Below are 21,259 nucleotides of genomic sequence, written 5' to 3' on the forward strand. Positions count from 1 at the left end.
TTAAAATCCCTAAAAGATTTCCATTTAAAAAAAAAAAAATGCTGTTCTTTTGAACTTTCTATTCATCCTAAAATATTACGCAGCAAAAACAGTTTTCAACATTGATAATAATAAGAATCATTATTAACAATTGAGTACCAACTATAGTTCATAATTGAGCAGCAAATCAGCATATCACAATGAATTCTGAAAGATCATGTGACACTGAAGACTGGAGTAATGATGCTGAAAATTAAGCTTTGCGTCACCGTAATAAATAAATATTCAAATAGAAATTTGTTTTAAATTGTACAAATATTTCACAATATTACTTCACTGTAAAAAAAATTGCTGCGATTATTTATCACAACTTAAAATCCAACATTGTTTCAACTTTAAAAAGTATGTGTTCATGCTTGACTTAAAATATTAAGTTTAGTTAACTTTAGTTAAGTTGGATATTTAAGTTATCTCAACAAATTTTAAGTTGTTATAACTAATCGCAGCCACATTTTTTTTGCAGTGTTGTTTTACTGTATTTTGATCAAATAAATGTAGCCTGGGTGAGGACTTCTTTCAAAAACATAAAAAAATAAATAAAAAATATTCCAAACTTTTAACATTATGATAATGATATTCATTGTAGTAAAATATTTTTAAGTATTGTCATTTTATTAACAAAAGCTATCATTTTAATTAACAGTTTTTTCCCGTTTAATTTATGGAAAATACAAGTGTATCTCTGACTATAAACCACCAAAAGGTCCCAAAGTAGCTTATTATTTCATTTTGATGTTGATTTAAATGTTTATTGCTATAAAATAACAAATTCATAGTTTTATATATGTCCCAAGTTTTAGAAAGAGGCTTTAAAAAGTAATATTCAAACAATGAATGTACTATAAAGGCCTCTGAGGTTGACAATAAAGGACCTACATTGTACCTTGTTCATGGAAAGTGACATAAACCGATTGAAGGTATGTTTATTAAAAAAATCAACTTCAGATCCTCTCCTTTCTCTCTCTTTAGATCACCTTGGATGCCAGGAAAATCAAGCTCCTACGTCTGCCGGAGGGAAAAGCCCCCTCCCCCTCTGGAACTAGACAGACTGTCTTTGAGGTGTGTGTCTGTCCCAACGGAAAACTCTTCTTATCACAAGCAGGAACTGGCTCCACTTGCCAGATCAGCAGCAACTTATGCCTCTAGATACACACAAACTCACTTCCACACACACACACACACACACACACACACACACACACACACACACACACTACATAACACTCATACATACAGAGGACTCGTTCCTCTTGAAGAATCCAACGTTGACAAGAACCGAAAAGGATTTCCTCAAGATTCGTGAAAATACTTTGTAAAACAATGTTTGAACCAGAAACTTTCAAGGTGATCACCAGAAATCCATTCGACATCATTAAACTTGCGCATACCTCGCCTTTTCTCATTAGCGTCCTCTTTTTCTATCAGAATCAATTATGTTTTGCTGAGGAAAGTACAGTGGGTGCTTTATCTTGCATACGCCACATAAATGCGACGGTTTTCTTTTGTTTTGAGGTCAAAAACGATTTGTAACATCTCATTTTGTATTATTACTCAAGTCCTACATTGACAGCCCTCCATGTGGGATGCCTCTCATGATGGTGATCACCTGAACCAAAACTGTGCTTGCACTGGGATGGAACCCATGCACCCACTCTGTTCAAAAAGGAGAACAGCGCCTGTGCCTTAATACAATGCACTCGTGGCAAGAAGCACACCCCACTGACTTTTATTTAGACAAGGAGACATGCATTTAAGTTACTTGCTTTTTGCTCCCACAGATCAACTTTTTTAATTGCATATAAAATGTTGAGAAACCCAGTGACCCCAAACTCACACGTTGTGCGCTGATTTCCACGTTAATTTGGAAAGGTGAAGAGAACATTTCAGATTTTTGTTTGAAATTCTTTTGTTTTTGGCTTGGCACGGAATGAAGAAAAGTTGAGTTTGGGAGAAACACTTTCTTGATGTGTGGATGTTTTTTACTGTTTTTGTGTGTGTTAAGCCTGACTTTTGTTCTTTCTCTATAATTGAACACTAAAATGTGCTAAACAAACCAAGACACCCAAACCAAAAAGCAAAGCTGTCATGTAAAACAAAGCTGTTGGAAATGAATTGAAAGTTCACACTTCCCAATTCCCAAGACTGAAAGAGGAATTGGCTCATTTTGTTTTTGCTTTTATACTGTACATACACTACCGTTCAGAAGTTTGGGTTTTTTGGTCCCACTTTATATTAAGGGTCTTTAACGGCTATATGTACTAATATTTAAATTAATCATTTGATACAATGCACTTATTCTGTACATACATGTTTTGACATTGTACTTAAATATATATTTTTTTAAATACCTGCATGTAATTACATCTATAATTACACATTTTGGCCTTTTCCTTAAATCGTAACGCACCCTTAAACCTACCCATGCCACCAAACTCGTCCCTAACCTTACCTGTGACCCATCTCAATAGCAGCAAAAGTGTTTTGCAATACAACATCAACACAATAAGTACATTGTAAGCACATTGAAAGTGCACATACTGTAAAATAAAGTGATAATTGTTAGGTACAGTGTACATCCCAACGAAAGTGTCAGTTAGTGTCATTACTAAAATAAGTGCATAGTATGTATATGCGAAACAGGACGGTAAAGTAAAGGGAATCACTTTATTTTAAGGTGACGTAGTTACACATTACTACATGTACTTACTATAGTAATAACAGTCAATTATGCATAATTACAGGTAACTAACCCTAAACCAAACCCTAACCATTACTCAATAGTAAGTGCATGTAGTTAATTAATATTACATATTTGAGTAGGTACAATGTAACTACATCACCTTAAAATAAAGGGTTACATTTTATTTTAAGGTGTCTTAATTACACTGTAATTATACATTCAAGTATTGACATACCATAGGGATAGGGTTTGGTTTTGGGTTAGTTGCATGTAATTATGCTTAATTTATAGTTATTACTATAGTAACTACATGTAATATACACAACAATGACACTGTAAAATAAAGTGTTACCAAATAAAGTGTAAGCAAATAAAGTGCTACCATAATAATTTTTTGATGGAAGTACATGGTAGTTAAAGACTAATATAAAGTGTGACCCTTATGTAATATAACTGTTTACAACTATTCATAATATCATACAAGGCATTAGAAGATGCATTGCAAAGCATAGTGAATACTTTAATAATGCATTATATATATAAAAGGTTTCAAATAAAGTGTTACCAAAAAAAATCTTACTGACCCTTACTGAAGTTTTGAACGGTAGCATGTATAGAAATATAGTATACACCATATGCCAGAATGCAAATGGAAAGACACATTCGCTGCGTCCGAAATCGAAAAACAGTACGGCAAACGAGTAGTATGTACGAATTCATAGTATTCAAAATCAGAATGCAAAAAGTCCCCAGAAGACCTACTACTTCCGGAGAGATTCTGAAGTGTGCATTCGCTGGACACTTTACTATCCCATGAGGCCACGGGAGAGGATTTATGAATGGAAGTGAAGCGACGCAACTGACGCTGGTAGTTCACGTGACGGTGACAACATGGCGGATGTACAGCAGCACATACTACCCATATTCATACTATATAACACATACGTTTTTTTAACGGTTGGAGAGTAAGTTCAAATTCATATGCTTCCTACTCAGACAGTACATGATTTCGGACGCACTGATTGTTCTTAATGTAGATCTGAACTGACCCTATATGAAACACTGAATCTTGTCTCTTGTATAATTACATTTCACACTCCCATGGGTTATATTCCACTGAAATGTGAAGAAAAAAAAAATCCTGTGATATAATTTAAGTGGTTCTCACTGAAATTCATTGCCACTTGCCCACTATATCTGAAGCAATGAGGAGTGACAGCTGTGATCATTGCGTTTAAATTAACATCCAATTAACATACTAAATTCTATGGGTAGTGAAAGGAGAGGAACACAGGGAACTCTGTAGGGTACAACACAGCCTCACAGAAGGGCTTAATCATATTCATTCTCTTTTGATTTTTCAGGAGAATTTGAAATTTGATAGTGTGTGTGTGTGTGTGTGTGTGTGTGTGTGTGTGTGTGTGTGTGTGTGTGTGTGTGTGTGTGTGTGTGTGTGTGTGTGTGTGTGTGTGTGTGTGTGTGTGTGTGTGTGTGTGTGTGTGTGTGTGTGTGTGTGTGTGTGTGTGTGTGCTTGATTGCTATTGTAATAAACTCTTGCTTGACACTAAAAGACGGACGCCAGTGACATAACTGAATGAGGTTAGAGCAAAAACATTACGTGTAATATACGTTACGTTTGTTTGACCTTTCCCCTGTATTGAACGACTCAACTAAAGACAGGACTCACGGACGGATACTTCTGTTGTTTGATGTGCTCATTATATTGTTTGATGAATTTTTGTGCTGAATAAAGGTTTTAATCTACAGCCATTTGAGTGTTCAGGAAAAGATATAGCATTTAGTTTCCTCTCTTCTCCCAGACGTTACTTCAGAACAACGTGTATGTACGATTTTGTACGAGGAGCACAAAATGTTTCATATATTTTTGGATAATAAAACAACACATCAGCTCTTGCGTAACCTAGCTTTCAATGTGTGACAGCTATACTGGATGAGTCTCCCACATGTATACATTTGTGTAAATAAAATTGAGAATTTGATTACATAAATAGCTAATATTACAAGACTAAATGCCTTCGGTTGAAGCTGGGGCTTACTTATCTTGGTTTTCTTCAACATGGTGTGCAGAATTTTATCCTGTATTTGGTCTATCAGACTTTTGTTGGCCACTTTGCAGAAATTCAGTGACATTAAACTTTTGTTTGACATTTTGTGATGACTGGAAACTCATTGAACTTGTCTGTAGTTTTTTTCTTTTTTCTTTTTTTTTCTTTTGAGGTAACGATGAAAATCCTCGCATATTCTATGCAAAGCATACATGGTTGTTGAGAGAAATTTATTGATGCAAAGAAATGTCAGCTGTCTATATTAAATTTATTAAACTTAATGTATACGGTTTGTATTTATGAATTGATTTGCAACCTAAACTGAACCAATAAACTTGAGAAAAGAAAAGTGGATAAGGGCCAATTTCTCTAAGTTAAACACTTGTTAACATTTGCTTAGGAATCTTGGTTACACTATCTATGTTGTTACTGTGTAATTACACACATAAGTACTAAGTACTATTAATTAACTACATTCATTTATAAGGTAAAAGTTAGGGTTTAGGTTAGGGTTAACATGCATAAAGTTACAATACCTTAAAATAAACTGTTACTGGAATCTTTACTAGCATAAACTGGAAATTTATACAATTTACAGTATTAATACACAGTTACACACTCACACACTCTCTCTCTCTCTCTCTCTCTCTCTCTCTCTATATATATATATATATATATATATATATATATATATATAGATATATAGATATAGAGATATATAGATATAGATATAGATATATATATAGATATATATACACGAAAACTTGACCAAGATATTTAAACTTAAATAATTTTTTGGGCCATTTAAATGTTTCTATTAGCGATGTAATATGTGAGATAATGTACAGTCATAATCGCAAAATAAATGATTGTCTTAACACTAGAAGTGCCAGAATTCCATAACTACTAGAACTGCCGCAAGCGGTCATTTTGACCGCTATATTCCAAACTCTATATCTTTAATGATAAATACCCAATTGAGAGATTAATGCATTTATTGTATTAACATGTCTTTAAAAAACAAAACAACACCAAACTGTACATTTAAACAAGTTTAATTATACATTTATAAATAAATAATATCCGTAGATGTCCTGAACAAAATGACGGAGTAGCCCATATTTGTTTACACAGTTCGATCGCGTCGCGCCCGCCGACACACACACACACACACACACACACACACACACACACACACACACACACACACACCCCAACCATATTCCAGTATTGCAATCTTGACATTGCAGCCTGTTCATTATAGCCACAATAACATATAATAATAAAATAGTCAACCTAACATAAAAATTCCACTGCTCTGTTTGTAGCCTAGTAGGCTAGCCTATTCGTACCATTTTGCGCATGTGAAGAGGATGATTTTTTCCGTCGATATTGGAACGTGAGTGAAGTACAAAGCCTATAATAAAGAAATAGTTTACCATCCAAATACATCGCAAATGTTGAAACATTTTGATTCTAATTAGAAAGTTACGTGAGCCTAACGCCGCTTACTTTCACTTTCGCTTATAACGCATTTCATTTTGGCTTGTTTATAGTTATTTTTTCATTCTTGTTCTGTTCTGAATATCATTACATTTAAATTATTTGTTGTTGAATATTTATATGTATTATGAATATGTATTTTTAACCACATTTTATTGTTGTGTAGGCTATATTGGTATAGCCTATAATAATACCGCGAAATTCCGTGCGGTCAATATGACCGTCTATGGCCGAAATAGGTAAATATGTTCATTTGTTTTTTTGCCTTATGTGTAATTTATATGAAAAACATTTTAAATGAAAATACAGACACTTTTAGGAAAAGTCAGGTACCAGCAGGATTGTATTTATTTTTTCAACAAAGTTATTGCAGATATAAAATTCAAAACGGTCAAAATGACCGCCATGGCCGTTCTAGTGTTAATCACCATGGTTGAGTTTATTTTGTGATAATGATCTGTGAATGGACATTATACACCCTTACATATTATTTTATGTGATACTGTCTTGGTGAATGAAGTAAAATAATTCTCAGAATATTGTTAATCATTAATGTCGATAGTCCACATTAGACATTGTACTAACTATAGGTAACTTTGCAACTACATGTGAACTAACTCTCTTTAGAGTATGGGTAGACTGTTAGGTTAGACTCTTAAAGTGTGACCAGTTTTTAAAATTTTACGAAGCATTTTTCATGACTCCAAGGTAATATTGGAAAGTTAGCTGTGTTTGGGTGACAACTGGTAACATGTTCAATGTTGAAGGCCAGCAACCATGGCAACTCAACAGAGGAAATGATTTCATGAGTGGCACTAATGGCTAGAATAGATTATGGAATAGATAGGATTCCTGCTCATTATACACAGCAGCATGTCAATGACAACTCAAAGACTTGAAAAGGTAATACAGTTCCAAAACTATTCTTAGCTCACTGCAATCCTACTGAATTACACCCATGCAGATGCAGACCATGTTATACCTCAATGACTACAGGTGCAACCCACTTTTAAGAAAGTAATAATTAAGGGGACGTTTTTATCCAAAGCAAATTACAGTACATCTATTCCAGTTTCCCTGCTGCTTTGCCTTTGCTTGTTTCTTTGCAGGGCTTAAATCGTCAACTTTCCGCTTCCACGCGTCAGACACTACGCTATACCGCCCACGTTCCATACTGTGCTGAATGTAAACTTTCAGTTTGACTTTGAAAGACAAAACTTTGTGGGGGTTGGGGTGACGTGGGGAGGGGGGGCGGGGGCAAATGCAGACCAAGCTATTTCAAAAGTCAACAGTGAAGAGAAAACCGCTTCAGAATTCTTCCCTGACAATTAAAGCATCTGTAAACATGGTTGCATCAGTGAACCCCACACGAACCTCGGCACATTCAACCGATAATTATTGTAGCCGCAATGCATTATTCATGAATATTTATCACGCATGGTAGGAGGTTCTAATTGTGACTTAGACCTCACATGAATCCCATGTAGGTATTTCCAGAAGTGCATTATTATAATTGTCGCATGTATTGCTAAAATCCATTATTATTGTAAATGTAACATGTATTCCATGATTTTGCACTGACTGGCTATTTAGAGTGAATTTCTTTACTTCCTTTCCGGTCACTTGGATGTTTTTTTTTTTTTTCGTTTTTTTTTTTCACTTTGGCCTAATTTGTCTCTAATTAAGTAGTCCTCCACAGAAGTGACAGCCCAGTTTAAAAGTTAATTAAATGTAATGGCTCGGTCAAGTTTCTCCTGAATTGTTCGATATGCTCCTGCACATGATTACACTAAACAGCAAGTAATTATGTTTAAAGTGAATATTTGACTGTGTGTGATCAAAACCACTTTGGCCAGCTCCAATACAGGACATCTGGGGGGAAAAGAATCGGAGAACTGATTCTGAAATATCACACAGCATGTTGTAGGGAATATAATGCAGTATATACTGTAGTACTGTATGTTCATATTTGATGTACTGTACATACATTTAAAAAAAACATACTGCAAAAAATACTGTATTCCACAATGTGCTCGACAATCAATTTCCAGTGTGATAGATTAACTGTCATCAATATAAATTATTTATTTAATGATAATTATTTATAGTCATGCAATATCTATTATTGACTCATTATTTTATAATTGTGTTTACATGTATTAATTTAGCAGATGCTTTTATGCAAAGCGACTTGCAAATGAGGAACATCAAAAGCAATTTGTCATAATATTTATTTAGTCATATAGCCTACTGTATATAATACATAAAAAATTTAAAGAATAAAATAAATTTAGAATTATGTCAACTAAGACATTGTTCAACAAAATCATTTTACTGATATTTGCAGGTACATGCCAATGGCCAGTGACTTTGACCAAATTTACCATCCATAAAAAATGTTTTACCAGCCATGAAACTGCAAAAACAGGCATTTATGACACCAACATGTAACATGCCATTGAAAATTCACAATTTTCAGGTACAGAAATTTAATAAAGTATTAAAGTTATTCAGTCAAGAGCAGTGAGTTTTTTTTCTCTCAAATTAGTCTGTCTTGTTTTATTAACATGAAGTAGGCCTACACAGATGGAAGTAATCATTTAATCATAAGGCTGCTGTCACTTTAAGAGCTAATGCTGCGCTCCAGACGAGGTTGGACGTGGGAATATCCCAAATTAAATGTCCCACTTCAGACCTCAGTGAGTTGTGTGTTCCAGGCAGTCAGACATTACGTTCACATGTTGACAACATGATGTCGCCACGACACAACGAGAGCATATCATGTTTTGTGTCAATTATGGCAAAAACAGAATAAAAACTACATAAAATTGCTTTGAAAACAGCTAATGAAAAGCAAAAACGAAGGAAGTATTACATAAACTTAATGTCTCATGTTAAAGTTTGTTTTTACGTTTATCTTGGTGACGTCAAATTATGCGTCTCGCTGAGGGTGGGGGTTGATCAATGTACATACCCCAAGTTCACAGATCGAATGTCCGACTTTGAGTAACGTTCCAGACGTTATTTCCAAGAACAAGGTGGCAAAAATCCAAATTACGAGCTGTCTTTCTCAACTGTTTATGTTCACTTAAGACATAACCGACCATGTTTATGAGGATATTCGCCAATACAGGCATTTTCAAGCGCAAGAAGACTTGAAAGAAAGTTAAATTCAGTATTCACTCGTTGTCTTGAGACGCAGCTCTCCGGGTTCGCGCTTCGTATGTTTGTGCACAGACAACTTCCCACATAGTTCTTACAATCTTGCATTGCTAGAATTCATAAAAATATTACTGACCAACTGGCAATCGACACCGTTAGAAATACTCGCCAACGCTGATTTTTACTCGCATTTGGCGCTTGGCGAGTGTTAATTTTAGGCCCTGGATACAGATACAGTAACTAAAAATGAAAATAGTTACTCTCATGTTGTTCCAATTCTTCTGCAGAATGCTTTCATTGTATGGATGGACCAAAAGAAAAAAATGGATCTCATGAGAAAACATAACTATTTTATGAGGTGGTGATTTTGTAAGAATTTGTACGAAGTGATTCATATGGAAATGTGATTTTCACCAAAAGGAAGTCCTCCCCAATGAATATTGTATGTACAGATTTTATGTTGCAGATGAGACGAAGTTTTACAGCAAAACATAAAATAGTTACGAACCGTCATGAGAGTGTGTTGAAAAAAGCCCTGAAAAAACACTTTTCCAAATGATTGTGTAATTGTTTTTGTTTGAAAGGTTTGGAATGACATAAAGTAAATGATGAAAGAATTTAGATATATTTGATAACCTCTTCTTTTAGGCAAATGTTTGATGATGTTGTAGAGCCTATTGTGTTTAAATGCAATGATTTAAGAAGTAAAATCAAGCTCAAGAACAGCACTGCAACACTGAAAGCTTAGTAAACAAATGACTCATTGCTGTCACAATGTAGCAATTAATGTCAACCCTTCGTCCTTTACCATTATTAGCTCTGTGGATGTTTTGCTCAACTCCTCCAGCTGCCATGACAGACTTTTGGAATATACTTTTAGACCGCTTTAATTGTGACATATATTAATGAAGGCTAATGCTGCTTGAATTTAAACTGTATTGGTACACTGCCTGTTCGTCCATTTAGTGTCAACACAATATTTTATTTTCAAGCAACTCATTTCCCAATGGATTTAAATGTTTGTATAATATCCACAGCCTTTCTCAAAGATGGCTTGTGAAGATAAATGGGTCTCTTGATGAAGACAGATACTGCTGCTATAAGATTCAAGGGATGCAGAGTTTCTTAAAGAAACTAACAGACCTTAAATGTTTTATGAAAAAAAAAAGTAATGTTTATATCAAGAATCATGTGGTTCTTATGGGAGATTGCCTCAAATAGATTTTCAGAAGAACTGCCAGACAGCAGAAGCTTTGACTACTGTCCATATTTTTCTTTTCATAAGTTTAAACCACAAAACATTGAATAGTCATTCAAAGTTTACAACATCCACATGAGCCACTTAGTTCTTCAAACGTCAAACAAGGCCATCCATGAGTGCTTATTTATTGAGTGTTTATTTGGCTGCTTATCTAAAGTACTATGTTTTGGTGGTTGCACACCAGAATAAGAGATATTTCCTCTTCTCAATGCTACTGTTAAGGGCTAATCGTAACTCAGTGATGAATAATGTCAGGGCAGGTATTGGTTTAAGTTTATTGTGCTTGTCATGTTGAAATTCTGTCTGCCTTTACTGAGCATCTTTAGAGATGCATTTTAAACGAAGTGAGACCAATATTTAAAACTGCACAAACTGAAACTTTAATGGGGTCATGACATTTTTTCTCTCGGAATAAAAATTAAATCATTATTATTGTTAATTAATTTATTTATTTTTTTACCATTAAAACATCCTGAAAGTTTCATAGCTTAAAATGTCCTCCTCATTATAAACAAAGCATTTATTTAAAGGATTAGTTCACCCCAAAATGAAAATTTCCTAATCATTTACTCACCCCAATGCCATCCAAGATATCCATGTCTTTCTTTCCTCAGTGGGAGAGAAATTATGTTTTTTGAGGAAAACATTTCTGGATTTTTCTTCTAACAATGGACTTCATTGGTTACCATCATTTTTAAGTCCAAATCAATGCAGTTTCAAAAGTCTTTGAAGTGTTTAAACGGGCTGTACGCGATCACAGCTGAAGAAGAGGTTGTTATCTAACGAAACGATAGGTCCTTTTCCAAAAAAAATTATAATTTATAGACTTTTTACCTTCAATAGTTCGGATTGAGCTGATCAACAAACGGACAGGGAACTACGTCATCACGTTGAAAGGTCACGCCGGCGCTGGCAGAAGTACCGGCCAACTGTTTACAATGCGACCGTACGTAGGAGGATAGTTCAAATATTATTGTCTGCTATTATATATATAGTAATAGTATTCAGTGAATATGAATAGTATATGAATAACATTCTGATGAATATGAATAGTAGTTCAAATAGTATTGCCGGTGCCGGCGTGACCTTTCAACGTGATGACGTTGGTTCCCTGTCCGTTTGTTGATCAGCTCAGTCCGAACTATTGAAGGTAAAAAGTCTATAAATTATAATTTTTGGGGGAAAATGACCTATCGTTTCGCTAGATAACAACCTCTTCTTCAGCTGTGATCGCGTACAGCCCGTTTAAACACTTCAAAGACTTTTGAAACTGCACTGATTTGGACTTAAAAACAATAACCAATGAAGTCCATTGTTAGAAGAAAAATCCAGAAATGTTTTCCTCAAAAAACATAATTTCTCTCCCACTGAGGAAAGAAAGACATGGATATCTTGGATGGCATTGGGGTGAGTAAATTATTAGTAAATTTTCATTTTGGGGTGAACTAATCCTTTAATCAAGCTTATAAAAATCGCTCGTTTGGATATTGCGGTATCTCCATCTTCTCGAAAAGCGATTACGTGGTGAAAACATCCGGTAGTGTGGGTTTTCCAGGAAATGCCTGGAAAACCCACCTGGAAATGCCTGGAAAACCTTAGTTGACATGACTCGCTGGACCTCTGCTTTTCGTAAATGCTTCTGTGCATTGTGCACGTTATTTTTTGACAGACATCAATGTTGTGATATTCAAATGATGTGGATTTGAAAACAGATGGATCGTAGGGTAATAATTATTTATTGCTTAGCCGGCAAGTATTCAGTGAAGTGATTGATGCCCATGAGCGTGTCGATGTTTTTAGTTCTAATATTACAACCAACAGCCAGTTTTTGACAGACATGATGACGGGCTGAACTATGTTTGATTTTTGTGTAATTATAAAATGTGCTGGAGACGTTCGAAATGCTTTTGCGTAGTTCATTATACTTATTTTACAGAATTAAGTTATTTTGTGGCTTGCTTAAATGACATGTTACTCAGAGACTGACATGTTTGGCTTTTCAAAATGTTGCATTCAAATTTACTTTAATTTAAATTGTAACGTAGACAATGCAATTTCTGTAAGCTTGCTTTGAAACAATATTGTGAAAAGCGCTACACAAATAAATGTGAATTTAATTGAACTGAACTGAACATTCAGCTTTCACAAATTCATTGACTTTTGAAAATCAAGTTCCTTCTGTACCAGGAAAGGAGTGGTTTTGATGCCCAATGTTGGTTTTATTGTCTCTTATAACAAAAATATTTTATTCAAACCCATAAAAGTGCAGAATCTGTTGTAAATATTAGTGAACTGAATAATAGTAAATAATAGTGTTCTTCCATTATTAACCCTTAGCAGATTTTGCTATATTTGTAAATAATGACAGAATTTGACTTTTTTAGGTGAGAATTTTAGTAAGATGCCAGGCACAAACACAATTAATAACCCAATAAATTGGTTTCTGTTGCCATTGCCTGTAAAATGTCCTGTTGCTGCAACATGAAATTCGGTTTAATAATGAATGAAATAAACAGTTAGAAGCATTAACTCTGCTACCATGACAATGCACTGCAGTTTCTTCATCAAATAATCAACATTGTGTTGGATTCAGACTGATAGGCTATTAGCTGCTTTGAAAAGGAAGCGAAAGAAAAACACACGGCTGCCATGTAATTTATTTGTTTCACTCCTCAGTTACCATAGAGACATGTTGATTTCAAATAGAAAATAAATGGACAAATGGACAAACATAATTACAGAGTATCTTGGAGAGATTTTAGACATAACTTCGTCAGTCGTCACTGCCAAAGGCGTCTTTATACTGCTATTGTGACTGTACAATTTTTTTGCAGAATGGAGCAGGGAGCCAATCTACAACACAGTTTGCTCTTTAAATCAGATGCTTCAAGGCTGAATGGAGCATCAATTAAGCGGAGCAGCGGCTTTATCATCCATATGTTTTATGTTTATTTCATCATCCAGACTTTGAGATTAAAATTTAAGCCAAGCTCAGCGTAGGTGCAATGTTTCCAGGAAGAATTACACTTCATCAGAAAGTCATTTTCTCCCCCTACTCGATTTCATCTCTGTTTAATACCAAAGCAATCAAGAAGTTATAAAGGAAGGAACTTGTGAAGGACAGAGCTGTTGTTGCTTGATGATACTGTTTATTCAACCTCTTCAAATCTTCTTGAGTGTATTTACAGGGGGTGGGGGTGCAATGACTTTTGCACAGTAGATGCAATGTCACCTTTCATAGGCCAGACATCTTTTTTGGCCACTACTAAAATTAAATATATCATAAAGTATGGAAGCTTGTTTCCGCCACATAGTTAAAAAATTTAAAAGAACATTTTTATCTGACAATTGCGAGTTTACATCTCGCAATTCAGACTTTATTTCTTTATTTTATGAAGTCTGAATTGCGTGTTATAAGGTCAGAATTCTGACTTTTTTTTTTATATCTCGCAATTCTGATATCTTTTCTCAGAATTGTGATATAAACTCGCAATTGAGTGTAATAAAGTCAGAACTGTGAGATATAAACTCGCAATTGTGAGAAAAACTTTTTTTCCTCAAAATTGCGATATAGATAGATAGATTCCTTTATAACATGCAATTGCAACTTTATATCATGCCATTCTGAGAAAAAAAGTCAGAATCTGGAATCTGGATTGTGAGATATAAACGTTTATATCTCACAATTCTTACTTTATAAAACGCAATTGCAACTTTATATCACGCAATTCTGACTTTATTACACTCAATTGCGAGCTTATATCACAATTCTGAGAAAAGATTTCAGAATTGTGAGATATAAACTCGCAATGGAGTATAATAAAGTCAGAATTGTGAGATATAAAGTCGCAATTGAGGGAAAAAAATTATCTTTTAAAATGTTTTATTCTGTGGCGGAAACAAACTTCCATACTTCATGATATATTTCATATTAGTAGTGGCCAAAAAAGATATCTGGCCTAGGAAAGGTGACATTGCATCTACTGTGCAAAAGTCTTTGCACCCCCACCCCCTGTTAATACACTCAAGAAGAACTCTTGAATAGGTTGAATAAACAGTATCATCAAGCAGCAACACTATAAAGTTATTGCGAACTATAAAGTCCAATTCTAAGGAAAAAAAGATGGACAATTCTGACTTTATAACTTGCAATTGCAAGTTTATATCTCACAATTCTTACTTTATCACGCAATTGTGGGATAAAAAAATCCGAATTGCGAGATGTAAAATCGCAATTGTGAGGAAGAAAAAGTCAGAATTGTTAGATAAAAATCACCTTTTTTATTCTGTGGCGGAAACAAACTTCCATAATAAAGACTATTATACTCAACATGGATTTAAACTTTCGTTTGAGTATACCAGGGTTTCACAGACAAGCCTTGTCCCAGACTAAAATGTGTGTTTTTGTTCAAAAATGTGTGTTTGAGCTGTTTTAACTGAAAGCAACTTGCACTGGCATACCTTAAAATATTTGTTATAAGATATGTTTTATCTCAAGATGCACACCAATGTTTTTTCTAGGGCAAGTTTATAAAAGCTACTTAAATGTCTTAATTGAATTAAGGCCTACTCCTGGCTTAATCTAAACCCTGTCTGCAATTGGTTTCCAAATGTAAGTAAACTAAACTGAAGTTTGAAATATTGGTGTTTGCGTTGAAATATGTGTGTTTGTTCAGTCTTTATTTGATACATATTTTATAAATGCATTAGGAATGTTTTTGGTTAAATACAGAAATCTTGGTTGTTATAAAGGGTTAATACATCACTTATTACATATTTATTACAAACTTGCATCATGTTATGAAGGATGCCATCAAATGCATAATCATATTTTTCTCATGATCCCACAAAGATTAGTTTTCAGCATTGCCTTTCTAATCGAAAACTTGTTTTTATGCAGATTACTCTTATTTACAGCCTTATTAACCCCAGTAATTACAATGAAGATGTAAATACTTTATTTGTACAGATGCACTTCACACCATAGTGGTATCACATCAAAGTAAATGAGTGGATGGCAGGTCAAGTTATTAAATCAATTTAGCGTGCATGCCGTTGCAGGATGTGAACTGTGAAATCACTCAACTAAACGCAGTCATCGCAGATTAATTTCATTATCATATATTTCAAATCAGACCAAATGTCTGGATAAACAGGTGTCATGTTTCAGATCATCAGTCACTAAACCGATGCGTTTGCATCCTCATGCCAGCCAATCCCTGGGGGTAACTGGAAAAAAATCCAGACAAACATTCATGTTTCAATCATGTGTTATTTATTTTTTGCACAGTTAAACAAGCCATCATAATTTTTAATGATAACAAATTGCTTGTGTACGAATTATACCATTTGAAATATGGCAATGTATCCGCTTTTTTTTTTCTGTTTTAGCTACGTGATTGCTATGGTAACACACAATTTAGACTTTTTTTTCTCTCGGAATAAAAATTAAATCATTATTATTGTTAATTAATTAATTTATTTTTCTTTTTATTTTAGTCCGTGGTAGAAACGAGCTTCCATAGATATATGACATGTATTTTGTTCATGCTACATTTAATTTAGTCAGGTACTTAAAGTGTTTAGTTTTAATTGATAGTTTGGAAAAAATATTTTAGAATACATTTTTATTGTGAGCTGTCTGTGAGACCAGCTACAAAGTAAAGGATAAACTTATTAAGCAGCAAATATTCAGACCTGCTTTTAATGGTGACCATGAATTTCAAAGGCATCTACTTCAGATGCAGTTGAGATATTTAATTTAAAATGTTTTGTAACCTTCATGTGGAATATTGTTGCAAAACTTAAGGAAGCTGTGGGGAAAAGTCAAGTGAGAAAACTTTTTTTTATTTCATAATTGTGACTTTATATCTCACAATGTGACTTTATTTCTTATTTTAAACTTTATCTCACAATCACCGTTTTTACTCTGAGGGCTTCCATAAATAATAGTTTGCAAAATAGCACAAGATATTTAATAATTCATAAAGCCTGAAGTTTGTTTGCCATCAACACCACTGGACAATCTACAAAAATAAAGACAGAGACTGTATCTATGAGCACCAGTAAAGCAGTATGATGAATAACCTCCAATATCAAAGGCCTTTAACACAAGTTATCATGTTTGTGTGATGTTCTCTCGATAGGAGACATGAAAGAACGGGCCGGGTGCTGGATCTTTGGCCTCCAACCAGTGAGCCTCCATGTGGCCTGCCATTAGGGGGCAGAATTTGATTGATCAAAAACACTGCTAAATAAGACGTGTGACTGCTAGTTTATCATGTAAAGGCCTAAAATATCCAGTTAATCTAATAAATAATGAACTAATATCTCTGCCCATTCCTGGAGAGTGAATTCTGGGAAGGTTTAGCTGTTGTTTTTACTCGAGTTATAAGAACTGTCTGGTAGTAGGCTGTTTGTTTCCATGCACTGGAAATCTCCAGAATTTCTTGATATTATCTAATATATTATGTATTATATATTATTGTTATTATTTATGATATTACATCTATTGCAATTTACAGCTTTTAACTTTAAAACAAGCACCCTGATTTTGCATGTCAAGTTTCACCGGAAATTTTATTTCCTGCTTTCTTTCTTATTTTTTTTTTTTACATATCCATCTATCTATCTATCTATCTATCTATCTATCTATCTATCTATCTATCTATCTATCTATCTATCTATCTATCTATCTATCTATCTGTCTGTCCGTCCGTCCGTCCGTCCGTCCGTCCGTCCGTCCGTCCGTCCGTCCGTCCGTCCATCTGTCCATCCATCCATCATCCATCCCTCCCTCCCTCCCTACATCTATCTATCTATCATCTATTTGTTTGTCTATCCATCCATCCATCCATCCATCCATCCCTCCCTCTATCTATCTATCAATCTATCATCTATCTGTCTGTCTGTCTATCCATCCCTCCCTCCATCCGTCCGTCCGTCCGTCCGTCCGTCCGTCCGTCCGTCCGTCCGTCCGTCCGTCCGTCCCTCTATCTATCTATCTATCTATCTATCTATCTATCTATCTATCTATCTATCTATCTATCTATCTATCTGTCTGTCTGTCTGTCTGTCTGTCTGTCTGTCTGTCTGTCTGTCTGTCTGTCTGTCTGTGTCTGTCTGTCCGTCCATCCATCCTCCAAACCGTAGGACAATGTTCATTCGTTCATTCATTAGTTCGTTCGTTCATTCATTGCTGTAGCTCTATGTGGCGTTATCACTCTTTTTATTTGAACATCTTGACCAGCCTGACACAGCAACAATGACTCAGCCAATAATGTGAGTTTGAGGGCGGGACTATCTGTTTGTCTATGTGCTGTCTGTGAGTTTTGTCTAGTGCTTATGACCTACATGCAGAAATACACAGTTCCTCTGCAATAGAGCTGTGAGGATGTGAGATAGACTAGAGAAACATTTCCCATAATGATGAATTGCTTGATGCACAACAATACAAAGACCACAAATCAAAGCAAGCAGAGTTTCCTCTGATGGCATTATTGTAAACTTATGCAGTCATAACTCAAACCTGGCTTTGAAGACTCACTTTGAAGGATCATTGGGAATATGTCGGTATTCTACCAAACCTCTTTATTGCTGTCATCTTTAGATGAATGCACAGTACTATATAAAACATGTCTTCAATGTTTATGGACTAATCAGTTTTTTTGTCATTTTTGTCAACAACTAATTATCATTTTCAGTTTCAATTATTCTTCCAGTCCCTCAATGGCATGTAAGTGCTGTTGACGCAAGTCATCCAAGCTTTGCATGCGTCTTCACTTTTCCATGGCCGCACTTTCCCCAGAGCAAAACAAATAAAACTGCAACACCTGGCTGTTGTGATCAGAAACCTTGCCGAACAATAAATATGTCCGTGGGGTTTTCATTACCGTACATGAGGGCTCAGCTGGCACAGTGTAAGCTACATTACATAAGTGTTGTCCTTGCTTTGAGTGGAGATGTGTCACTATTGAGCCTGTTGAGGTACATTCGACGCAAGCAAATCCAGTGTAATTATGCAAACGCTACAAGGACATGCAGATTAAGGGGTAAGAAAAATAGCTCTCCGCATTGCAAAGCCTCAGATCAGTTAAGTCTGTCTCACTTCCTGGGACAATTTATTTTCTTAACCCGGTTTCTTTCTGACCCTTGACCTTGCTTTTCACTTTCCCTTGTATAACTGGAGACATTTTGGAGGAAGAAAATGCACGTTGAAATGAAACGTACTTGTTTTTGTGTTGAGCAAACTAGCAGGTTTTCCATCCAATTCATTTGCACAAGTGAATTTAGAAACTTAAAAGGCTTTCGCTCAGAAACAAACAGATTGAGACAATCAAAATCACTCACTTCACAGTTGGTCTAATTCAGTCAGCCAATTATTCTGACACTGCGACAACAAATGCTGGCGGAACCGCAGTTTTAGCTCAATGGTTGAGCTGCTAAGGCTACGTACACCACACAACCCCTGAAATGAGCTTGTGGTTAGATGAACTGGCACAAATATGTCTGTTTTCATATTATATGTGGATTCTGTTCATCCCACAAAATGTACTGAAAAGCCGTAGGGTGTTGACTCAATGTAAGCATTTGATATTACGCTAGTTTCGTTCACTGTCAGCTCAGGTAGCCTTGAGGCACTCCATGATATTGGGAAGCAATTACTGACAGACACCTGGAATAATAAATTATGAAGTAGATACCTTTTTACTATGAGGTTTTACCATTGCTAGAGTTCATTCCATGAGTGTTCAATTTAATTTGGTCTAGTTGTGATATGTAAAGCTCGCCAAGCATTTAATTATTGTTTTGTGCATGGGTAATGCATTACAAGTAATGTAAGTACATAATCAGATTCCTTTTTCAAGTGTAGAATAAAGTAACACATTGCTTTACAAAATATCGGAGTTACTTTTTCAAATAATGCAAGTTTATTATTTTTTTTCCATTTATTGACTGACGCCTCTCCTGTCCCCATGTTAAGAGAAATTAGGAGTAAGTGCAGAGGTGTTGTGCGCTCTGTGTTAACATGATGCTTATTGAAGTTCTAGACTATCCAAATTTTATGCAAACAAGCAATATTTAAATTTGTTAAATAATACAAATGTCCTTTATGTATTTAATCTCACTATATTAACCAATGTATTTGCTGCTTACCTTTGATCCAATTAAACCATACAAATAAGCAAAAATGACTTTAGATAAACATCTTGTTTGTGTTTATTTATTTATTTATTTAGCTGAAGTAAGCGCCCTCTACTGTACATGCATGATTTAGCATTTCCTTCAGCCTGAGGCTTATACATTTAACTTTTGGTGTGAAAGGGCCTTTACATTTGGCAAAAATAGAACTGTTGTTAACAAGCAAGCAATCCCAGCCCAGGTGAGAAAAAGTCATGCAAAAGTAACATAACACTTTACTTTCTATAACCAAGTACCACAATTGTTTTTTTAGGCAGTAATGCAATATTGTAACGCATTACATATAAAAATAACTTTCCCCAACACTTATTATTCTACATTGGGTAACACTTAATTTTAATGATCCCATTTAGACATTCTGTTGACTATAAGTAATGACCTACATGTCCACTACCAGTATTAGTAGACTGTCTGTTTAATATATGTTACTTTATTTTGACGCTCCCGCAACATACATTCTACTGACCATAGGCGTAATTTGCGGGTGGGACGGGTGGGACATGTCCCCACCACTTTTTGCCAGGGTCGATATTGTCCCCATCACTTTTTAAAACATCTCGCGGCACGAATGTACCAATTCTACAAATAAATAAAACATCTCCAGTTAACTGGCAGAGCATTCATTTCGTTCGTTTTTTAAATAAAAGACGATCTAGTGCTCAAATGTGTTTTTTAAATCAAGTGATCAAAGTGCTCGTTGGCGCTGTGATCAGTGGCGCGGATACAGTGTTTTCGGTGGACCGCACTGTCTTCACTCGGACGCGCGCTTCAGTCCGTTGCGGATACTCTCTATTCGTTCTGGTGAAATCACAAAACATAATGCACACAAACGTGCCCCTGCTTGATATACAACCACTGATGAACATAAACGGTTTTGATGAGAAAAAAAAAAATTATATGAAAAAAAAAAAAAAAAAACTATGCAAGAGCAGATTAGAACCCAGAACCTCTGACACGGTTGGTGAAAGTTCTACCACTGGACCATTAAGATACACGTTAGTCAAGCAGCGGATACATATATCAGGTTACATCTCATTAAACGACAAATTAAACCCCATGTAGCCTACTATTTAAATCGATTGAAGGTCATCGTAATGTTATTGTTCATATATCTGATTTAGCATTTTATTAGCAACCCCCCCACCCCACCCCACCCCACCTGTCCCACCCACTTTTTAAAACAAAGTTACGCCACTGCTACTGACTATATGTAACTTTGCAAGTACATGTCAACTTCTACTAACCCTTACTCCTACTAACCCTTATCCTAACCCTAACAGTACTGATACTCTAGTGAGACTTAGATGACATGTAGGTGCAACTTACTTATTGTCAACAGAATGTCTG

General features: G+C 35.1%; 1 protein-coding gene and 1 long non-coding RNA gene across 6 annotated transcripts in view; one reads left to right on the forward strand and one right to left on the reverse strand.

The window, feature by feature from the left end:
* sgcd (sarcoglycan, delta (dystrophin-associated glycoprotein)) overlaps positions 1-5,077 on the forward strand; it is a 276,212-nt gene extending 271,135 nt beyond the window's left edge. For all 5 annotated transcript variants that reach the window (XM_082141410.1, XM_082141411.1, XM_082141407.1 and 2 more), the window contains exon 8: positions 1,009-5,077. In XM_082141410.1, coding sequence (XP_081997536.1) covers positions 1,009-1,185 — 177 coding nt within the window. In that variant the 3' untranslated portion in view covers positions 1,186-5,077. The remainder of the gene's footprint in view (positions 1-1,008) is intronic.
* LOC309478043 overlaps positions 1-20,834 on the reverse strand; it is a 384,226-nt gene extending 363,392 nt beyond the window's left edge. The window contains exon 1 of the long non-coding RNA XR_014198781.1: positions 20,654-20,834. This is a non-coding gene — a long non-coding RNA (uncharacterized lncRNA). The remainder of the gene's footprint in view (positions 1-20,653) is intronic.
* Positions 20,835-21,259: the final 425 nt, after the last annotated feature.

This window comes from Leuciscus leuciscus, assembly GCF_965113295.1.
Source record: "Leuciscus leuciscus genome assembly, chromosome: 16".
Classification (NCBI taxonomy): Eukaryota; Metazoa; Chordata; class Actinopteri; order Cypriniformes; family Leuciscidae; genus Leuciscus; species Leuciscus leuciscus.